The sequence below is a fragment of the Nansenia antarctica genome (genome assembly GCF_963989245.1).
Source record: "Nansenia antarctica genome assembly, chromosome: 9".
In the NCBI taxonomy this organism is placed as follows: domain Eukaryota; kingdom Metazoa; phylum Chordata; class Actinopteri; order Argentiniformes; family Microstomatidae; genus Nansenia; species Nansenia antarctica.
The window spans coordinates 3,229,966-3,252,739 of record NC_137679.1 but is presented as its reverse complement, the minus strand read 5'-3'; the positions used below and the strand labels follow the sequence as shown (position 1 = coordinate 3,252,739).

The 22,774-nt window shown below is 46.4% G+C and overlaps 1 protein-coding gene across 1 annotated transcript in view; it reads left to right on the top strand.

The window, feature by feature from the left end:
* Positions 1–12,234, top strand: part of LOC308164813 (inositol hexakisphosphate and diphosphoinositol-pentakisphosphate kinase 1-like) — a 77,881-nt gene extending 65,647 nt beyond the window's left edge. Inside the window, exons 27-29 of the mRNA XM_080538853.1 lie at positions 6,836–6,961; positions 7,687–7,794; positions 9,767–12,234. Of these exons, the coding sequence (XP_080394979.1) occupies positions 6,836–6,961; positions 7,687–7,794; positions 9,767–9,789 (257 nt within the window). The 3' untranslated portion in view covers positions 9,790–12,234. The remainder of the gene's footprint in view (positions 1–6,835; positions 6,962–7,686; positions 7,795–9,766) is intronic.
* The last annotated feature ends 10,540 nt before the right edge of the window (positions 12,235–22,774 follow it).

The following is a 22,774-nucleotide window of genomic DNA, read 5'->3' as shown; positions in this document are numbered from 1 at the left end:
ATAGTGAAACAGACCAGTCAATAGAAACAGATTGGGGCGAGTTGTTTGAGATTGAATTAACTGTAAAATATGAGCAGTATGAGATCTCATCCAAGGGCCTGGATGATTTGACTAGGGGGGGGGGACGAGCAAAACGCAGATGGACGAGCAAAGCCTCTTGTAATTGAGAGATTAGATAGCAGGGTGTAGTGGGTTTTCTGTTGTTGACAGAGATTTGGACTTTTCGGATTGGAGTTGGCACCCCATGTAATGACTAGTGTGATCAAGTGCTTGGTTGTTAATGCACTGAAGTAGCAGCACATCCAGCATGTAGAGAGATTGTGTGAAACACAGCCTTTTCTGCGTCTCTAGAGTCTGATGATATGCCAACTGTTCTGGAACAGCTCCACGATTAGACATATGCTCGGTTTTTCCGATCTTGGAACGGAACTGGAATGTATGTCGACTTAACTGACTTCGTAGTAACGCTTCAACGTTCTAACGACCTTCTCTCTCCGACCGTGCAACCAACGACCCTCTCTCCACTCGTTTCGTTTAACGTTTAGACGTTTAGTTCTGGCGTCTTGTCATATAAATGGTAAATGGACTAAATGGACTGCACTTATATAGCGCCTTTATCCGAAGAGCTTTACAACGTCCTCTCATTCACCCGTTCACACACACATTCACACCCATGCAAGGCGCCGGCCGGCCCGCTCACTGGGAGCAATTTGGGGTTCAGTGTCTTGCCCAAGGACGCTTCGACATGTGGCCAGCCGGGGCTCGAACCGCCGATCTGCCTACCTCCTGCGCCACAGCTGCCACATTTAGTGCCGCCCCATTTAGTTCTGGCGTCTTGTCATATCCAGACGGTGTTGTTGTGCCATTTGAGTTAGTTAGATTCGACACCCGTATTCGATGTATCATAATGTGGTGTTGTCATAATAGAAGCTGTTCTTGTAGAACCAGGAAGCATCGCGAGGAGTGGCATGAACTCAACAACCTCGGAGAGTAAGGAGGTGTCTACTGTTGTTAAATGCGATCATGTTAGGTTTCCTTCGAGCATTACCACACAGATATCACGAACAAGGACAACTGCACTGTAGTGTTGATGTGCCGGCGGTTTTATCAGTCATCAGTTTCCCCCCCATGTGTTACTAAACACCAGAGATTCTTGACCCTCCAGATTTGTAACCCAGGAATCTTCTTGAACAAAGAGAGAGAGACTCACTGCTCCTTTTTAGCACTGTGCTTAACTCTGGCAAGCCACATACCTGTGCCACTGTGCTTACCTCTGGCAAGGCCCCCCACATCATTCCCTTCGCTACTCCTCCTCCTCTTCCTCTTCCTCCTCCTCCTCCTCCTCCTCCTCCTCCTCCTCCACTGTGCTCTCTTCCTCCTCCTCGCTCTACCTCTTCTTCCTCAGCGCCTCTAGAGGAGGAGCGCCAGGGTACAGCCCAGCAGCAGCTGAGGAGAGGGCTGTCGGCCGACCCGGCCTTGCTGGGGTCCTGCCGCCCTCTGGGCTGCCCGGAAGGGGCCCTGATGGCCCGCCACCTGCGCCAGTGCCCCTACCACCTGCGCCTCCTCAGGAACTGGCTGGTGTCAGGCCAGGACCCCCCCGAGTGCCTCTACGGTCAGCCCCCCCTGTAGACCGCCCCCACCTCCCCACCGCCACCCCCCGCCGCTCCCTCTCTTCCTCCTCCACCTCCTCCTCCTCCGCCCTCTACCCTCCATGCATCGCTGGGGCTACGGGGGGGATGCTGCCAGTGCAGAGCTCCTCTTGTCTCTTCTTGTTCTTGCTTCTCCTCTCTCCTTCCCTCCCTCCCTCCCTGTCTCCCCCTATTCTCTACTTTCTTTCTATGTCCCTTCTTGCTTTTGTGTCTCTCCATCATCTTTGTCCACCTTTTTTTTTGTCCACTGTCTCCATAACTTCGGTATCACTGTCGTACCATGTTTAGTAGCTACCGCTGTTCTCCTCGTTGCCTTTCTCTCCCGACGTCTCCTTGGGTGTCGTCTCTCTCTCTCTCTGCATGCCTGCCAGAGCATGCAGCAGTGGCCCTTAGTATGAAGGGGAGTGTGTCGATGTCCTCCCATACGTTTCCCCCTCCCTCTAAAGATATACCTCTACCATAATTAGCTGCCAAAGCGCTTTGTATCCCAAAAGGGATCTGGCCAGCCTTGTATGTCAGAGATACTGTGTTTCTTAAACCGAGCTTCATGGAGAAGGAAAAACCAATCAAAAGGCACTTTCCTTTTTTGTACCTAGTGCTCACTCACTGCGCCGTCGAATTGACGTTTTTAAAAAAAGCATTATTCATTGCAGTGTTCCTGTGCAGCCCTCTGCATTAGAAACTGTATGACAAAGATGCACCAGAGCATGCTTGGCATCAAGGCTACACGGCTTTAATCCTGAATGTGCCACACGGACAAACCTCTTCTTCTCTAGAAGGGTTTTCAGCTGCTGGGTGACATGTAAACTGTAATGCATGCTACTCCCTCCCCAGTGGAAGTGAATGAAGCGATGAGAAATGCATTGCACATACGACTAGTCCCGATGACTGTGACTGTTGAAAGACACGCTCTAAATGGTAAACGGACTGCACTTATATATCGCCTTTATCCAAAGCACTTTACAACCGCCTCACATTCACACACCGATGGCGAGGTAGGCAAGCTACCATGCAAGGCGCCGGGCGGCCCCGCTCACTGGGAGCAATTTGGGGGGGGGGTTCAGTGTCTTGCCCAAGGACACTTCGATATGTGGCCAGCCGGGGCTCGACCCGCCGATCTGCCGACCTTGCGATCATTAGACGGCGGCTCTACCTCCTGCGCCACAGCCTCTACCTCCTGAGACACAGCAGCCCCCAGTGATGAAGTGATGAGAAACGCACACACGACTAGTCCAGATGAACGTGACTGTTGAAAGACAGAATGCTCTAGATATGCTCTAGACAGGGATGTGCTTATTGGACTGATCGTTGCCCTGTGAGAAGTCCTGACTAAGTATCAGTCCCTCAATTTCTTGTTTTTAAAGGTTATTTGGGGGCAGTCCCACTCATATTTGTCATTTTTATTGGATAGATATAGTGAAGACAGACAGGAAAGTAAGGGGAGGGAGGGGAGGGCATGTCAGGAGGGCATGGGCCGGATTCGAACCCATGCCGACATGGGCGTATGTGTGCACTGTAGACCACGGTGCTAGACCACCGGACCCCCCCAGGCCACCAGTCCCTACATTTCCATGAAATCAGTTTTTTGGTATTGTGACCAGATTGCAGATCGGCCTCTGTGAAGAACATTTAGGTCGTCTCATCATCATCTCTCATTTTAATTGGTTGATTAAAGCGTAGTCTGGCCTAAAAATGATTTTAGCCACGTTTTCTAGAGCAAGAAGCAAAAAATATGTGCTTTGTTTCACCCTTGTGGATACGCCTTGGGACTCATGGGACTGCTAGACAGTGTTTTGCAGAGAACTCTGTTGCAATCACTTGGATATGTTTTCGGAAATACTTAATACAGCGTTACTGTTGCATTAGTGCACCGAGAGCTCTCCATAGGTACATGACGGACCCCAGGAAGACTAGCTAATGTCGTGGCGTTAGCTAATGGGGATCCTAATAAACAAACAAACAAACAAACGTGTTGCTATAGTAGCAACGGTACAGTGGCTTCGGAAAGTATTCAGACCCCTTCACTTTTTCAGGGTTATAGACTCAATTTAAAATGGATTGGAAAAACTAAATAACTGCCATCAGTCCACACACAATACCCCATAATGACAAAGCAAAAAAAATAATATATATATTTCTGCAAATGTATTAACATTTAAATACAGAAATATCTCATTTACATAAGTATTCACACCCTTTGCTATAATACTTTTTAAATGAGCTAAAATGAAAAAATGTCACCAAGAAGTCATTCAGTAAGTAATCTTAATGCAAGGTAATAACAGTTCATGTGTTTTTGGAATGAATATCTTTGTTTTTATAGGGTCTCTGATTTGCATACGAATACATTACACACTCTGTAGACACAAATGGAGGGGAACAAAACTGCTCACGAATGCGACCCTGAGGCCTGGGGAGACTTACACAAATGTACTCAATTAAATGGCGGAGAGTAAAAAGGACAGTCGATGGGACAACATCATCTCAGTCACTCTACAACATTGGTCTATAACCAAGTGGCCAACAAGAATCCTTTAATGGATAATAATCTATTTATACATTTATTTGGTCTTACTACAAACCATTACATTTGGTGCAAATCCAGCACATCAACTGCAGTTTCTGCACCATCCCTCATGTGAAGAGTAGTGGAGTAGTGGGGGTCTAGTGGATAGTTAGTACGGTAGTTAGTTAGTTGGATAGTTAAGAGTGTCATAGCGAAGGGTCTGAATACTTATGTACATGAGCTATTTCTGTGTTTCAATTTTAATACATTTGCAAACATTTAAAAATAAATAAATGTTTTTGCTTTATCATTATGGGGTAGTATTGTGTGTGAATTGATTGCAACCCCCCCCCCCCCAGAACCTTAATTCAATTGAGTCTATAACACAAGAAAATATGGAAAAAACGCTGACTTTTTGAAGCCACTGTACATGAGGTCAGTGCCTGTTCTGTAAACGGACTGCACTTATATAGCTATGCCTTATTCCAAAGCGCTTTACAACGGCCTCTCATTCACCCATTCACACACACATTCACACACCAATGGCGAGGTAGGCAAGCTGCCATGCAAGGCACCGGCCCGCTCACTGGGAGCAATTTGGGGTTCATTCAGTGTCTTGCCCAAGGACATGTGGCCAGCCGGGGCTCGAACCGCCGATCTGCCGACCTTGCGATCATTAGACGGCGGCTCTACCTCCTGAGACACAGCCGCCCCGGGTATTGTGTGTGAATTTATTGCAAAAAAAACCACAGAAACGTAATTCAATTGAGTCTATAACAGAAGAAAATGTGGAAAAAACCATTCCACTTCCTGTCCATGCCTTCTGTCCATGAGGTCAGTGTTCTGTCTCCGTCCTTCATGTGTATCCCCCCCGCCTTACTACTCCCTTCTCTCATTCCTTCTGTTCATCCACTGTGTGTTTCTCTCTTCCCCCTGGCTCACAGGTAAAGGGGTGAATGAATGGTGCAGTGTAGCATCACACTGTTCTGCTGCTCCCACTGCATCTGGTGTGTGAGCTGAATGTGATATTATCCACGTTGAGAGAGAAAGGCTGCAACAGAGAAGTAGAGAGAGAGGGAAGTAGAGAGAGAGGGGGGTGGGGGTGGGAGAGAGAGAGGGGGGGAGAGAGAGAGAGAGAGGGAGAGAGGGAGAGAGAGAGAGAGGGGGAGAGAGAGAGAGAGAGAGGGAGGGGGAGAGAGGGAGAGAGAGAGAGAGAGAGGGGGAGAGAGAGAGGGAGAGGGGGAGAGAGGGAGAGGGGGAGAGAGAGGGGGAGAGAGAGCGAGAGACAGAGAGAGAGGGGGGGGGGGGGGGGGGTTGTCAGAGAGCTAGACATCTGATTAGGCCTGTTTCATCCGTACACGCAAGGGCAGATATTGTTTACCGCTGTCATCAGAGACCTTGGCAAGCGGAACTTCTCAATTTCTACGCTTTCGACCTTGGCTTCAAATTAACGCCTCTCAAACTGTTCCTGTGTATCTAAAGCTCAGCACACTAAAAGGCTTCATTAACCCGTTGTTGTGTTTATTTGTGAAGGATTATTTGTTGATTAATACCACAGCCGTGACATGTCATACGTTATGGCAGAGCATATTGTGGTAGTCGACCCCTCTGTGGTAGTTTGTTGTTTGTTTGCTTGTCTAGTTGAGCATAATCGATCTGGCCTTTTATTCGTGACAGGGTCTGGTGTCTTGGTCCCCAAGTAGGGCAAGGTAATTGAAATCGGAAAATAGTAGAAGAAGATTATGCTTATTTGAATGTTGGTACACCTCAAACCAAATAGTGGTTTTGAACAGTCCTAAAAAGTCTGTTTACAAGACATGTATCACTAACACTCACTGAGTACGAAGCAGGATGGCAGATGATACAATGAATCAAACAAGACAAGCCTAAAAACTGTTGTTTGTTACATTGAGTGGACTCTTCAACACTTACACTTTCGTAATATGAAGACTAAAAAATACTTCACGAATCCCGACTTGTTACCTCTCTCACCAGACCCTGTCCCATGTTTGTTGACGTGGTTGGTATCTGACAAGGATTGTTAGCTAAAAAGTAGCACAGTAGGGCTGTGGAGAACTGTTGGAGAAAATGCAAGGCTGACTGCATGCACTCAGAAACGGATGGATGCATTGCTTCACCTCATCCACTCCTTTGTTGTGTGTTTTGTTGTTGTGATTATCGCTTCATCGTGGGGTGGTGTGGTGTCGCTGGGCTGCACTGTTCACTGTTCTGCGCTGGCCTGTCGGTGTGTCAGAAGGCTGTCGACACACTACGGCACAAGGTCGACGAGTGACGACGGGTATCGACCCGTCGACCCAGGGCTGCTGCTATGTGTGAAAAAGCTCTGCATTCGTGACACGAATAAACTCTCTTCGGCTGAGGTGTTTGGCTGGGATGTGTGACTGAACCGAACCGAACCACTCAGCTGAATGTTGGTGTTGGCATGTCCGTCCTTTTTCCAGAACCCCGAGGGTCGATCCCAAACTAGGTTCTGTTCCGCTGGGTGATGATGTCACATCGATGTCGGTTGGTTTAATTACCGGGGAGCGGGCCGTCGCCTGGGAAGGGGCCTACATACATACATAACTGTATTGTGGCTGTCACCACTTCTCCTCCTCAGCCTCAGGATGGAGGGCTGGTGCGACTGGATGTTTGTGTGTGTGTCTCTCTCTCTCTGCAGGCTACATGGTGCCGTCCATCTACCCGCTGGAGACGCTCCACAACTCGCTGTCCCTGAAGCAGGTGGACGAGTTCCTCAACGCCGTGTGCGAGAGCAGCAGCGAGGCCCACGCCAAGACCATGAAAGGTGGGCGCACCGTACCGTACAGGCCCAGGTTCATCCTGCTACATGAACACTAGGAGATACCGTACAGGCCCAGGTCATCCTCCTACGTAAACACTAGGGATGCAACGGTTCTGTTGGCCCACGGGTCGGTTTTTGGGTCACGGTTTCGGTGCGTGTTTTGTGCGTAAGGAGTAAAAAAAAAATGCTACTGCGAAAAACTCTTAGGCTCGACTACTGGTGTCGGAGAGGAAAAATTAAAAGTAGAAGTGCACTTTAGGCTTGACAGGTAGACCATATGCGTATTATGTGCATATTATGTATTATTACGACACGCATGAAGCAAAAAACGAAATTACCCCACAACGCAGATTTGTAGCAATCCGGGGCTTCCTCAAACTGTTGCTAGGTTCTCAACTCCGTTCGCCTTGAACAAGTTACAGAAACAACTGCGTTCCAGACAAACTTGACCTCAAACTTTCAATGTTTCTGTTGGCCCATGGTTTCGGTTCGGTTTCGGTACGTGTTTTGTGTGTAGGGAGAAAAAGAATGCTACTATTTATTTACTAACTGTTACTTTAATTTATTTTTTATTTATTTTATACTTATGGAACTTTAACATTCAGACACATTCCAGAATATGACTGGTATATTTCATAATATAAAAAAGATATAAAATGATGAAAATTGTGTCACTGTCCAAATATTTCCGGACCTAACTAGATATCATGTGTGTCTTTTCCTTCCAGCTCTCTCTGCTCTGTTCGACACTACGAGCCAGCTGCACCCCACCTACACCCGACCCAAGGCCCCGCCCCCTTCAGAAGCTTCTCTCCGGCCGCCCCCCAAACTAGTGTGTGAGTATAACCCACCGCCGGCCCTCCTGAAGTAGCATGCTAGGCTAACAACGCCTGGTATACATACTGTACAATCCAATAACATATAACATGCTTTCAGATATATAGATAGTGCAGATAAAGGACAGATAAAACAACAAAGACTTCTACTGCCCCCTTGTACTGTCTCTCCAGTGTCTATAAACAAAAAAACCAAAAACAATCTTTCTTCAATTTCTTTTTTTTCCCCATCACGACGACTGCCAATGGCCCCTGGCCTGAGCTAGATTACTCTTCCTGCTACGACTGGTGGACTGATGATTCACTTGCTTAGTCGAATGTACCGACTGTAAGTCGCTTTGGAATAATCTGCTAAATGCCAAAATGTAAATATAAATGTAACAAAGTGGAAGCCACTTTTTACTATTTAAACGCCCCCTCCCCCCCACACACTGTAGACACACACCAACAGGAAGCTGTGACTCCTGATATCGTCCCTCTTCAACCCTCCGACGACGACGACAAAAAGCCTCGTCTGAGTTTTTGCCGGGGACGAGAGGAGGAAGTAAAGAGAGAGAGAGAGAGATATAAAAAGCCTTCGCTTTAGTCCCCAGAACCTTAAACTGTCAGACGGAGCTTGGGGGGTCGGAGCCAGCTGTGTTTGCGTGGCGGAGGAGAGAGGCGTTATCAATTAAGGCTTCAGTTGAAAGTAGGGCTGAGGATAATGTCCCACCTCAGCTCCCTCAGCTCAGCGGAGGCTCCGGCGCTGACAGCCTCCCTTACTTCCGCCTCGCCTCGTCGCCTCGTTGCGTCTCCCGTGGATCAGCTGGTGATTAATTTGGCCCCTCAACTGTGTTTTAGGATGCTGCCTTTACCAGCTGCTGCGAGCTGCCATGTGTCTCCCTCTCTCTCTGTCTCTGTTTCCCTCTCTCTCTCCCTCTCTCTATCTCTCTCTCTCTATCTCTCTCTCTGTCTCTCTCTGTCTCTCTCTCTCTGTCTCCCTCTCTCTCTCTCTCTCTCTCTCTCTCTCTCTCTCCGTCTCTCTCTCTCTATCTCTCTCTCTGTCTCTCTCTGTCTCTCTCTCTCTGTCTCCCTCTCTCTCTCTCTCTCTCTCTCTCTCTCTCTCCGTCTCTCTCTCTCTATCTCTCTCTCTGTCTCTCTCTGTCTCTCTCTCTGTCTCTCTCTCTCTCTCTCTCTCTCTGTCTCTCTCTGTTTCCCTCTCTCTCTCCCTCTCTCTCTCTCTCTCCCTCTCTCTCTCTGTCTCTCTCTGTCTCTCTCTCTGTCTCTCTCTCTCTCTCTCTCTCTCTCTCTCTCTGCCTCCCAAAAATCTAGGTTGCTGTAATCACTCCTCTCTCTCTGTCGCCTCATAACCCATTTAGTGTGTGTTACCACGCAGAGGGAGCAGGAGAGAATATGCTAGAAGGGTTAGAAGTGTCCCACAGAGGAAGAAGAGCATTGTTCTCCTTCCTCACGTTAGGCGGCTCTATTCAGCTCAGCTGTCCTCTCCAGTTGTGGGGCCGTGTTTCAAACACACGCAGGTCACTTCTAGGATTAACAGTTGAGCTGAAATCAAGACTTTGTTTTAGTTTAGTTTAGTTTGTTTAGCAGACATGAAACGGCGCAGGGAGGGAACGAAGCCCAGAAGGCTTGGACATAGTCCCACTCCCGTCAATAGCAGCTGGGTTTCAATGTAACACAAAGAACACTTAATACATGTACATAAGATACAAGAAACCACAAACAAAATCATATCCATGGAGCACAAAAAAAATCTCTATTTGAAGGGTGAAGGTTTATTCTGTAAAGAAAAAGCTAGTGCACTTACTTACTCCCGAGCAGTGCAAAAATATCTCAAATATGGTAAGACTTGAACATATGGTCAAACTTTTTTGGGTGTGTCTGTGTCTGTGTCTGTGTCTGTGTGTGTGTGTGTGTGTGTGTGTGTGTGTGTGTGTGTGTGTGTGTGTGTGTGTGTGTGTGTGTGTGAGAGAAGACAGCAGTAGCTTCGGAGAGTAACGACCCCTACAACACACCTGCTGGCGCGGAGGGACCCAGGGACACGTCACCTGAAGATGTTATGCTTCATCCAACATCCTTTTCTGTGGAATTAGTGGACACAAAGACAGAGACAGAGACAGAGTGACAGAGACAAAGACAGACACAGAGATACAGAGAGACAGTGACAGACAGAGAGACAGAGAGACAGACACAGACTAAGACAGTGACAGACAGACAGACAGACAGACAGAGACACAGAGACAGAGACAGAGACAGTGACAGTGACAGAGAGACAGTGACTCAAAGACAGACAGACAGAGAGAGAGAGACAGACACAGAGACAGACAGTGACAGAGCGACACAGAGACAGAGACAGAGAGACAGTGAGACACAGAGACAGAGACAGAGTGACAGAGACAAAGACAGACACAGAGATACAGAGAGACAGTGACAGACAGAGAGACAGAGAGACAGACACAGACTAAGACAGTGACAGACAGACAGACAGACAGACAGAGACACAGAGACAGAGACAGAGACAGTGACAGTGACAGAGAGACAGTGACTCAAAGACAGACAGACACAGAGACAGACAGAGAGAGAGACAGAGACAGACAGTGACAGTGCGACACAGAGACAGAGACAGAGACAGAGAGACAGTGAGACACAGAGACAGAGACAGAGAGACAGTGAGACACAGAGACAGAGACAGACAGAGAGACCGACGGAAAGCAAACAGCCTGTCTCCTTGTATACAACACAACGCACTGCAAATGTCTGCTTGCTGGGCCACCTCTCTGTCTGCGTGAAGGAGGGAGGGATCTGAATCTTCTTCATTTTTAATCACAACAGAAATATAATGTAATGGAAATACAGGGAAAATACACTTGAGCCAGTAGATCAATGTTGGTCAGTTATTATTATGACACGTGTGTGTTTGTGCACTGTTTATGAGTGACCTTACGTGACCTTGTGATCTGGAGTAAAGGGACGTGGGATGGATGGACAGAACAATGCAATACGACTCGTACAATATCTGATATCTAGCTCTCTCTCCACCTACTGAAATCTGAACAGTGTTCTAGTTAGGGTCGCAAGTTTCCATTGAAACCCCACAGGGACGTTTCCCAAACTTACGGGGATTTTGCAACCCTAATTGTAGTGCCTCAACTCCTTACATGAAAATTACATAGTATATATTATATTTTTTACAGTGTTTCAAGGTAAAACCACTCCAGACTAGACCCAGTAAACAAAGAGTCCAAAAGACGTCCTCAGGGAAGCCGGAATGTGGGTTCAGATGACGTCTTTCTAGGACGTCCAGATTACGTCTTTAGGACGTCTTATGGACTAGAGAATCGTCTTAAGACGTCCTAAAGACGTGATCTGGACGTCCTAGAAAGACGTCATCTGAACCCAGATTCCGGCTTCCCTGAGGACGTCTTTTGGACTCTTTGTTTACTGGGGACAGATACCTGATGACTCCGTATTTGAGCTACCTCAGTCTATGCTGAGTCCTCAAACTCTTTTAAAAAGATGTCTGCAATCTGCTGTCATGCCAAATAATGTTATTATTATGATGTGTTTTAATGTGCAATTAATTTAAATATAATCTGGGTGTACTAAATGTATTTATGGCGGAAAAAATCAACCTTTTTTTTTAATGTGAGGCTGAACCGTGAACGGTTACGGTTATGAAATTCAAGCGTCATAAAAAAAAAAGGAAAGGTTGTTTGTGCCTTTTTTTTTTTTACTTTATACTCACAATTGTAAAACCGAAAGGTTTATTGGATTATGAAGAAAACATGAATGTCGTTGTATTTTTGTTTTGTTTTCCATGTGCTTGTCAAAAGGCTCTCAACGACATTAACGGTCTGTAGATTTTTCTAGAACAAACCTCTTATATGTTTTCTCCTTCACATTAACACTAGAACAGCCGTGCCTTTTTTACCTACTATAAGAGCCGCCTCTGTACGATGCTCAAGCTGCTATTTACACACAACGACCACTAGTTGGCCAGCTTGTAAATTAGCCTGCTTCCTACCCAGAAAAACATCAAAATACACACTTCATACTAGCTTATCCTGATGTGATTTAGAAAATGTTACGGATACTGGGTGGTAGAACGCACATATCTAGGAAAAGTCATGAAAGGAGGGTCCTGAAATGTGATTGAGTGCAGATATATAACATGTTTCTATACCCACAGGGGTCCAATCACCCCTGGCTGTTCTAGTGTTGATGTTTGTTTTTACCTCCACAGGACTGATGCATTCAAAGCTCTGAGACGGATGTATGAGGGTAGAACTAGGCTGGTATTTATGTAATTATTTAATGTGGTACGTTAACGTCAGCCAAGGAGATTAGATGCTGTATAGAACGTCGTGACTGAGCTCTGTATACGAAGCACTGTGGATGATTCATGAACAGTGATGTAGTTTGATCTGTTATGTTGGTAAGAAATAAAAGATCCATAATTTCCTGTGTGTGTTGCGTGCGTGCGTGTGTGTGTGTGTGTTGTGTGTGTGTGCGTCTTTCTGTCTGTCTGCCTGCCTGTGTGTGTCTGTGCGAGTGTGTGTGCGCGTCTGTCTGTCTGTCTGCCTGTGCGTGCGTGTCTGTCTGTCTGTCTGTGTATCTGCCTGTGTGTGCGTGTCTGTCTGCCTGTGCGTGCGTGTCTGTCTGTCTGTCTGTGTATCTGCCTGTGTGTGCGTGTCTGTCTGCCTGTGCGTGCGTGTCTGTCTGTCTGTGTATCTGCCTGTGTGTGCGTGCGTGCGTGCGTGTGTGTGTGTGTGCGTGTGTACGTACGTGTAACTGGTGTGTGAGTCAGGTGGAGGAGGTCATGTTAGTGTTAACAGCTCTACGGAGATGTGTGTGTGTGTGCGTGTGTGTGTGAGTGTGAGTGAGTCAGGTGGAGGAGGTCATATTAGTGTTAACAGCCTTACGGAGGTGGAGGTCTAGACAGATGTTATTACTCTATAAACTACACTCTCTCTCCGACAGCCGAGGGCCTTAGTCACTGAACCCCCCTCCCTCCCTCCTTCCCTCCCCTCTCTCGTCGTTCTCTCCCTTCCTTCCTTCCTCAGCTTTTGTGTTTCTCTCTCTCTCCCCCTCCCTCTCCTCTCTTCTCTCCACATTGTCTCCTCTTCCTCTCTCTCCTCTCCTCTTCCACTCTCTCCCCCTCTATCTCCCTCCTCTCCTCCATCTCTCTCCCCCCCCCCACTCTCCCCTTCCTCCTCCTCTCCTTTTTCTCCTCTTCCTCCTCCCTCTCATCCATCTCCCTCTCCTCTCCACCAAACAAGAATGATGACTCATTTCTCCTCTCTCTCCGACCCGTTGCCATGGAGACAGCTTTAGCTCCTAGGAGACGGAGGGTGAATGGAGCCCTGCGTCGCCTCTACAGGGAGAGAGAGAACAGAGAGAGAGAGAGAGAGAGAGAGAGAGAGAGAGAGAGAGAACAGTGAGTCTGCTTTTTCACAGGGTGGCAAAACGCTGATGTCATTGATGCCACACACTCTCTCTCTCTCTCTCTCTCCCTTCCGTCTTTCACTTTTCTCTCTCTTCCGTCTGTTTGTCTTTCTGTCTCACGCACGTACACACACAAACACACACACTCTCTCTTTCTTCCTTCTGATTCACTTTTCTCTCTTCTGTCTGTTGACTCTCTCTCTCTCACGTGTTCTTGCTCTTTCTCCCTCTGTCTCTCTCAGTCTCTCTCTCTCAGTCTCTCTCTCTCTCTCTGTCTCTCTTGCTCTGTCTGTCTCTCTCTCTCAATCTCTCTCTCTGTCTCTTCCATCTGTTTGTCTTTCTGTCTCACGCACACACACACCCACACACACACACACACACTCTCTCTCTCGTTCTCTCAGATCTTTGATGTGTCTGATTGTGTGTGTATCGGATCCTGGCACATCCTGGCAACCACATCAACAAGTGAGCAGAAAGCCTGGTGAGTCATTCTGTGAGTGGCCTTGGACAAGGGGGGGCTGCGTTCAACAACACACTCAATGTCAATTGTTGGAGAGAGGGAGGGAAGGAGAGAGAAAGAGAGAGAGAGAGAGAGAGAGAGAAAGGAAACAACAACAATAATAATAATAACTCTTATTTGTATAGCGCTTTTCCTGCAAACGTTGCAGCTCAAAGTGCTCAAACAACTACAGTGTATGTTGCTGTGTGTTACCTTGCCCTGTGAAAACATGGTCTTGACGTGTGTGTGTGTGTGTGTGTGTGTGTGTGTGTGTGTGTGTGTGTGTGTGTGTGTGTGTGTGTGTGAGAGAGAGAGATGCAGTGTTTATGTGAGGTTTCTGCTGCTCCACGGGTCTCTTCCCCTATGATTGGCTGACAGATCACCACCACAGGGAAATCCCTTTCACAGTCATTGCTATCCAATTAGATCCCTCCTCACCTCCCTCCCTCCTCACCTCCCTCCCTCCTCACCTCCCTCCCTCCTCCCCTCCCTCCTCACCTCCCTCCCTCCTCACCTCCCTCCCTCCTCCCCTCCCTCCTCACCTCCCTCCTCACCTCCCTCCCTTCTCACCTCCCTCCCTCCTCATCTCCCTCCCTCCTCACCTCCCTCCCTTCTCACCTCCCTCCCTTCTCACCTCCCTCCCTTCTCACCTCCCTCCCTCCTCACCTCCCTCCCTCCCTCCTCACCTCCCTCCCTCCTCACCTCCCTCCCTCCTCACCTCCCTCCCTTCTCACCTCCCTCCCTCCTCACCTCCCTCCCTCCTCACCTCCCTCCCTCCTCACCTCCCTCCTCACCTCCCTCCTCACCTCCCTCCCTCCTCTCCTCCCTCCTCACCTCCCTCCTCACCTCCCTCCTCACCTCCCTCCCTCCTCACCTCCCTCCTCACCTCCCTTCTCACCTCCCTCCCTCCTCACCTCCCTCCCTTCTCACCTCCCTCCCTCCACCTCTCCCTCCCTCCTCACCTCCCTCCTCACCTCCCTCCTCACCTCCCTGCCTTCTCACCTCCCTCCCTCCTCACCTCCCTCCCTCCACCTCTCCCTCCCTCCTCACCTCCCTCCCTCCTCACCTCCCTCCCTCCTCACCTCCCTCCCTCCTCACCTTCCTCCCTTCTCACCTCCCTCCCTCCTCACCTCCCTCCCTCCTCACCTCCCTCCCTCCTCACCTCCCTCCTCACCTCCCTCCCTCCAAACCTCACCTCCCTCCTCACCTCCCTCCCTCCTCACCTCCCTCCTCACCTCCCTCCCTTCTCACCTCCCTCCCTCCACCTCTCCCTCCCTCCTCTCCTCCCTCCCTCCACCCCTCCCTCCCTCCTCACCCCTCCTCCGCCCTCATCCCAATGGGTCGTCCTAGCAACCCCGGTTCTGAGGGAGACGGAGCCAGCGAGGCAGGGGCTGTTGTTGTGCTTGGCAGGGTGACGGAGGTGGAAGTGATGGTCACCCAACACCACACTACAAAGATGGGAGGCATAGGGTAGTTAAGCTTGCCAGAAGGTAGAAGGTTTGCTGCCAACTGGATGAGAACCAGGCTAGCTTGACTACACACTTCGATTCCTCTTGCTGGGAGAGTGTGTGAGAGAGAGAGGGAGGGAGGGAGGGAGAGGGAGGGAGAGAGAGGGGGGGAGAGAGAGAGGGGGGGGGAGAGAGAGAGGGGGGGAGAGAGAGAGAGAGAGAGGTAAAGGGGAGGGAGGCTGAAGGGGGTTGGGACAAAAAGAGCAACGACCACATCCTTAAACATCCATCCATCATTGGTTGAAGTGAGTGTAGCCTTCTGGTTCAATAACATCCTCCATTTATCAAAGAGTTTTGGGTAAGAGCCCTATGGATATGAAGTCATCTGAGAGAAAAAATATAGATATTTCTTTCAAAAATAACTTACTTACTTACTTACGGTTCATGTCGAAAGCAACTGTCAGACTTGTTTGGACAGATAGAGAGTGAGAGTAGCGCCTCGCAGTTCACATTCTCTCTCATTCTCTGGTGGTGTTTCACCTCACTGTGCGGCTGTGTCTCAGGAGGCAGAGCCGCCGTCTAACGATCGCAAGGTCGGCAGATCGGCGGTTCGAGTCCCGGCTGGCCACGTGTCGAAGTGTCCTTGGGCAAGACACTGAACCCCAAATTGCTCCCAGTGAGCGGGCCGGCCGGCGCCTTGCATGGTAGCTTGCCGCTATTGGTGTGTGAATGAGAGGCTGTTGTAAAGCGTTTTGGATAAAGGCGCTATAGAAGTGCAGTCCGTTTACCATTTACCTGACTCAAAAGTGCATAGGCTGACTAATCCTTAGCCTGTAACTAAGCTAATCCAGTCTTAACATCCAGTAGGTTAATGATGTAAATGGCATATGCACAAATGCATTGTATTGTGTTGTATTAGGATTTCGGGCCTAGTCAACAATAGCCAAATACCTGGCTAATGGGAATGCCCAAATTAGGTAATATTAGTACAAGAAGCATAATCGGATCTCACCCACTCTCAGATTCTAGTGACACTCCAATCAAGTGTTCAAAGATGTCTGCCTGTGCGTGTGTGTGCGTCTGTCTGTCTGTCTGTCTGCCTGTGCGTGCATGTGTGTGCACACGTCTGTCTGTGTGTGTTGCGTGTATGTATGTGTGTGTCTGTGTGTGTGTGTGTGTGTGTGTGTCGTGTGTGTCGTGTGTGTGTGTGTGTGTGTGTGTGTATGGGTAATGGTTTTAGCTGAAGTCTGACATTGTTGTAGAAAATGCCACATGTTAAATTGATGACTGTATGTAGACAAACCTAGCTGCTGGACTTGTTTGGTTGTTGCTTGTGTAGGATAAGATGACTTTAAAGGCTCCTTATGCAGGTGCCTCAAAGTTTGCTCAATGCAAACTACTTCTAACTGAAACAATTATGTTTTTATCCAGCGAATGGCGAACGATTATGTTACATAATCTTTGTACTCTTGCGGAGGGCCTGTGTGATGAAATGTGAAATGCAGTCGGTATTTAGTTTGGAAACGTTTGCGGAAACAGTGGCGATAAATTTGGTCTTCCGAAGAAAGCTATTGGCCAGATGCAATTAGTCCAAAATGCAGCAGCGAGAGTTTTAACCAAAACAAGCAGAAGAGCTCATATAACTAATATATAGCTCATATAACTTTATAGACTAAAATATTAACTAACTAAGTTCAGAAGTTCATAATAGATTTCAAGATCCTTCTGCTTGTTTATAAAGCTCTCACTGGCACAGCACCAGAATATCCGAAATACCTTTTGTAGCATGTCAGCCCAATAGAGCTCTCAGGTCTTCTGACGCTGGTTTTCTCTGTGTACCACATGTACAAAAGAAGAGATTTGGTGAGGCTGCATTCTCATTTTATGCACCCAGATTGTGTCTCACTGCCAGTTTACATTAGGGATGCAACCTCAGCACATACTGTATGTTCAAGTCAAGACTAAAAACCCATCTTTTTAATATTGCCTTTAAATGACTAAATCATTAAATGATGATTATATAATGATTGGAGCATTTTGACCTGCAACGTTTGCAGGAAAAGTGCTATACAAATAAAGTTATTAAAGTTATTATTTGCTTAAGTCAAAGTTTCAAACAGATCCCCTCTTTCCCTTTAAAAAGGCTGTCATGACAAACTGGCAGGTTTACTCAAACATTTGACACATCGTGAGCTTAGAATGATAAGGTTCTATCTCTGTTTGGGGCAGTTCAGAGATATTGAGCGTCAAAGTTTTTACATTCCATTATAATAATTTAATTAATTAATTAATTTTTTCATTATGTTTTGTGAGATGGAACCTTTGTATTTTATTAATTACTAACTCAAAAATGTCAACATTTTTTAAATAACACCACACAGGCATTAATAAACACCTAACGGATCAGATTATGTAAAAAACTCAATTTTTGACAAAAATGGAGATAGAACCTTATAATTCTAATGTCACGACATTTATTTGTACACACAGGCAGACAGACGGGCGGGTCTTGGCAGGTGGAGCACTGTCACAGACTGACATCATAAGTCATGATTCAGCACGGTTCTTTAGTCACATATTCAAGGGGAAATTAATTAAATTGCTTTACGTTATTAATTATCTATTAATTATCAGTGGAACCTGAGATCAACAAATGGAGCACTGGAGGAGATTATGCCTTTATTAACAAGATTACTATCTTGTTTATTTTCATCATACAGTATGACTGTGACTGAAGCAGCTTGTTGATGAATCTGTGACAGGACTTGTTAATGTGTTGCGTGTGTGTGTGTGTGTGTGTGTGTGTGTGTGTGTATATACTAGAGAACATCAGCTCAATGCTATCTTTGTGTGGAACACAGAACAGGAGAATGGCCGCTAGCTGTTTGTGTACGACAGAAAGAGGAAATGGCATCTTAATGTATTTCAGTACCGCAGAAAGACTGACGCAAACTGTCAGACAGTCATTGAACCCTGAAGGTGGAATATTATTGTGAAAATGACTAATTTCTTAGGAGTTAACACTAGAACAACCATGAGAGTGAGTAAAGCTAATTCAGGGAGAGTCAATGACTGTCCATCGTCCCTTTTTAAATAAACAAACAAATAAATAAATAAAGTATTGCTTCCCCCTGCTTCAGAGTTGACCCTGAACCATACTGTGGAAGCTCAGATATTTTATTTTTACATCGCCCTTTCCAGCACTGTTCCAAAAACTATGTTTACTATGCGTAACTAGGCCAGCACAGCTCAGCTCAGCACAGCACAGTCCAGCTCGGTTCAGCTCAGTAGTGTCAACGGTGTGTGCCAGCCTCTCTCGCTCTCTGTCTCTTTCTCTCTCTCTCTCTCTCTCTCTCTCTCTGTCTCGCTCTCTCTGTCTCTCTCTCTCTCTGTCTCTCTCTCTCTGTCTCTTTCTCTCTCTCTCTCCATCTCTCTCTCTCTCTCTGTGTCTCTCTCTCTCCATCTCTCTCTCTCTCTGTCTCTCTCTCTCTCTCCATCTCTCTCTCTGTCTCTCTCTCTCTGTCTGTTGTCTCCCTCTCTCTCTCTGTCTCTCTCTCTCTCTTCTGTTTCTTCTCCCCCCCCCCCCCCCCCCCCCGGCTAACATAGGCCTGCTGTTGGGGCGGCTGTGGCGCAGGAGGTAGAGCCGTCGTCTAATGATCGCAAGGTTAGCAGATCGGCGGTTCGAGCCCCAGAGTGTCCTTGGGCAAGACACTGAACCCCAAATTGCTCCCAGTGTGCTGGCCGGCCGGCGCCTTGCATGGTAGCTCGCCTACCTCGCCATTGGTGTGTGAATGTGTGTGTGAATGGGTGAACGAGAGGCCGTAGTGAAGCGCTTTGGATAAAGGCGCTATATAAGTCAGTCTGTTTACCATTTACCATCTGTTGACGTAAAGCACATGCAGGTCCCCCGACCTTAATCACATGAGAAAGACACAAACATCAGAAACAAACAACAGCAGAAGACCCGAAGTTCTGATTTCAATAAATGTACTTTTAATGATGATCACCAGGCTGTGTCCCTTTTACAATAACTCTGCAGTAGTTCTAGTTTTTGCATGTTAGATTTAAAGAGATAGAGAGATAGAGATACAGAATATTGCACTGAAGAGTAAACAGAACTAAGATTAAATACAGCGCCGAAGAACAGAGGAACTACATTAGTACAGCGTCTTCTTAATAACAACACCTTAGGGCAAAACAGTGAAGCACAGCCCTGCATATTATGCCATCTCATTGCCAGTTAAGACTAGTAGCTTTTTTAAAATATACCGTTTTTTAAAATAGCATTGTTTTTAATTTTCCATGTTTAAACAATTACATTCAGGATTATAACTTAATAGATCACATGCACAGAGATAAGATGAATGAGATATGTTCAAATGATCTTTTTCATGGGGGGGGGGGGGGGGAGAGTTTGGAAAATGGAAGTGAAAGATGTTTTTTTTTTCATCTGTACTTAGCATTGTCTGGGGTTTGTTGATTCAAGGCTTGGGGCGGGTTGATCATACACTTGATAAAATATCTGAAATGAAAATGTCATCACTAGGATCATATCATTCTGTATCTATTCATTCTGACTCGTTTTAAGACGTTTATCCATATTTGTGTACACCGGGGGAGGCTGGTGGAGGTAGAAATCAGAGGACAGGGTCATTGTAATGCATGGTATCCATATTCCATTCCATTACAACGACCCTGTCCTCTGAGATCCCCCAGCATCCCCTGGGGTAGGTTACATACATGTACATGTATCATTTGTTAAGATTTTATTTTCTCGCGCATTTTAAGTCTGCATGTGTTTCAAGTCATATTCAGGAAAAGAAGAAGTTGCAGCTGCAGTAAGTTTACTTTTTCCGTGTGTTACTGTAAGTATGTTTCCGTGAGTATGAGACGCTTCAACACTTTGAAATGTCGGAAATCACAGTCTTCTCCTTCTTAGGACACAATTCGTTAGCCTCATAGCACAACTGCCTAAGTCATATTTTGGCCAAATGTAGATATCTGCCTAACTCTACTCTCCTAACACTGCTGATTAACTGGGCATTATTGCCTCTATGACATCAGCCTATCAGAATGTTTGTTACATTCCAACATCACTATCTGCCCAAGTCATCTCTTTGACAGAGGCATGTTTGACACTACATACAAAGATGGCTCGGCTGACCACAAGTGAAGCGTGACTTAGGCAGTTATGCTACGAGGCTAACAAACTGTAAACAACAGCAGCCGTTAACTGGAATATCGATTTTTGAATAACTGGAAATTCAAATCAAAATACAGTAACTGTCCTTGTGCATCTCTTCCGTAGGCTATATCCTCAACTGATATATTTGTGTCATATATTGTATAAGGTGTGTTTGTTTGTTACTTTGTTTCATTCATTACTGTCCTCTAGATTCAAAATATAGGATCTTTCTGGTTAGTGCATTCTGCTTCTCTTAAGTCATCTTAAGTTTGTATTGAGCGTTCACAGCGAACCTCCCAAGGCCCCGGTGCTTTCTCTCTTTCTACCAAGGCCAGGCGTTTTAGTATCGAGCCAGCAGCAAAAAAATGCTCCACAATTTAAAACATAGCTACTCAGATACTCAATAGACTTGAACACAATATCAATACATACATATCAGACCGTTCAAAAAACCCCGCGTCATATTGCGAAGAAATATAATAACTCAACTCATATATAACTCACTCTTTACAGTACTAGTCTGGTCCACCTCTACCAGGGGTAGAGAGAGTTGTTAGGGACATTCATTTGGACCTCTTCTCCACTGACTTCCTGTATGAGGCCTTGGAACAGGAAGTCTCTCTGTCCTGGGGGGTACATTAGGTACGGTACTTGTGCGTTCCTAGCTTTTTTAATATACAATCTAAGATCTACAATCTTCTGACCTTCCCCTGCTACTCTGCAGTACTAAATATGACATGCGTATCATATCAAGGCTATCGTAGCGCAATTACGATCCATATCTTAAAACATGGAGTATCACAATACTGAAAGAAAAACAACATTCAATCGATGAGCCGTGTGACTATTCCGCATACCCCAGCAGCTTATAGCATAGCAGCAATTTGAGTAAATTCAGCAAAAAGGACAAAGAAATGGCACTATTCCTTCCTAGGCGAGTGCAAGATACCGTACGCCTAGCTACAGACTACTAGACTGTTGACTGGGCTTGTTGCCTCTCTGCAGATCTACCGTACGCCTAGCTACAGACTACTAGACTGTTGACTGGGCTTGTTGCCTCTCTGCAGATCTACTGTACGCCTAGCTACAGACTAAACTGTTGTCTTGGCTTGTTGCCTCTCTGCAGATCTACCGTACGCCTAGCTACAGACTAGACTGTTGTCTTGGCTTGTCTTTCTGCAGATCTACCGTACGCCTAGCTACAGACTAGACTGTTGACTGGGCTTGTTGCCTCTCTGCAGATCTACTGTACGCCTAGCTACAGACTAGACTGTTGTCTGGGCTTGTTGCCTCTCTGCAGATCTACTGTACGCCTAGCTACAGACTAGACTGTTGTCTTGGCTTGTTGGCTCAATCTCAATCTCAGTCTGGAGATGATCTGATGGAGGCAGAGGATGAGGTTTCCTCCTGGCTCAGCTCGACGGGGAGTCTGCAGATAACGCAGCAAGGCTATGAGTCAGACACCGCTCTCTACAGCTACTGTATGCTAGCACGCCCCACCCAGCCCACTCTGCCCCCCCCCCACACAGCCCACACAGCCCACTCTGACTACAGCTCAGGGTCCCACAACACACAATGCAGCTGCATGTTTACAGAGAACATGTTACATTAAAGAATCACTAAGCTAAAACAAATAAATAATCTAATAAGTCTAGATGATTATAAAATACATTTTTAGGTCAGTTGTCAAAAACAATCAGAGAGAAAAATAAAATAAAAAGTGTAAACAAAGTAAATCATAGTTGTGTTAGTCCTACAAACAAACAAAATAATACTGATATTGTATATGTCACTGTAAACTAGTAAGACTCTTAATTAGGCTACAAATGGAAAAAATCGAACAAAAAATGTATCGTAACATTACTGCAAAGGCTACTTTAGAAGCGTAATATTTAGTCGGACGCAAATTAGGAGCGACAAAGTAGCAGGCCTTAAGAAGCTCCTTCTCTGAAACCAAAATGAAATGCCCATCACACTGGCTAACGAAACACGAGAAACAGATCGATGTGCCTCAAACCAACCCTGTCTGTGTGTGTACATCTCCGACACAAAACTACTTTGTACTTCTAAGACCTGTATTAAACATTCTACATCTGTTGTACCCATTACAATCAATATTGCATTCATGGTCTTTTGATCAATTAGGGTTGAAAAGTAAACTACTGTTTTACCTCTTTAATGATCATTCAAAATCATTTTTAAGAACAACTCTTTACTTGCATATTGAGTTTGCACTACCTGTTCTCAAAACAAACGCTACCATAATTAGCACATTATGGTAAATTTAAGTCATTTGTTTCTACCTAGAACCACAACCCCACTCCTAAGCCCTTCCCCGAAAAAGTGCATTCTTGCTTGGTGCAATACCTCGCTCTTTGATAATGTTATTGTTTGATACATTTTGGG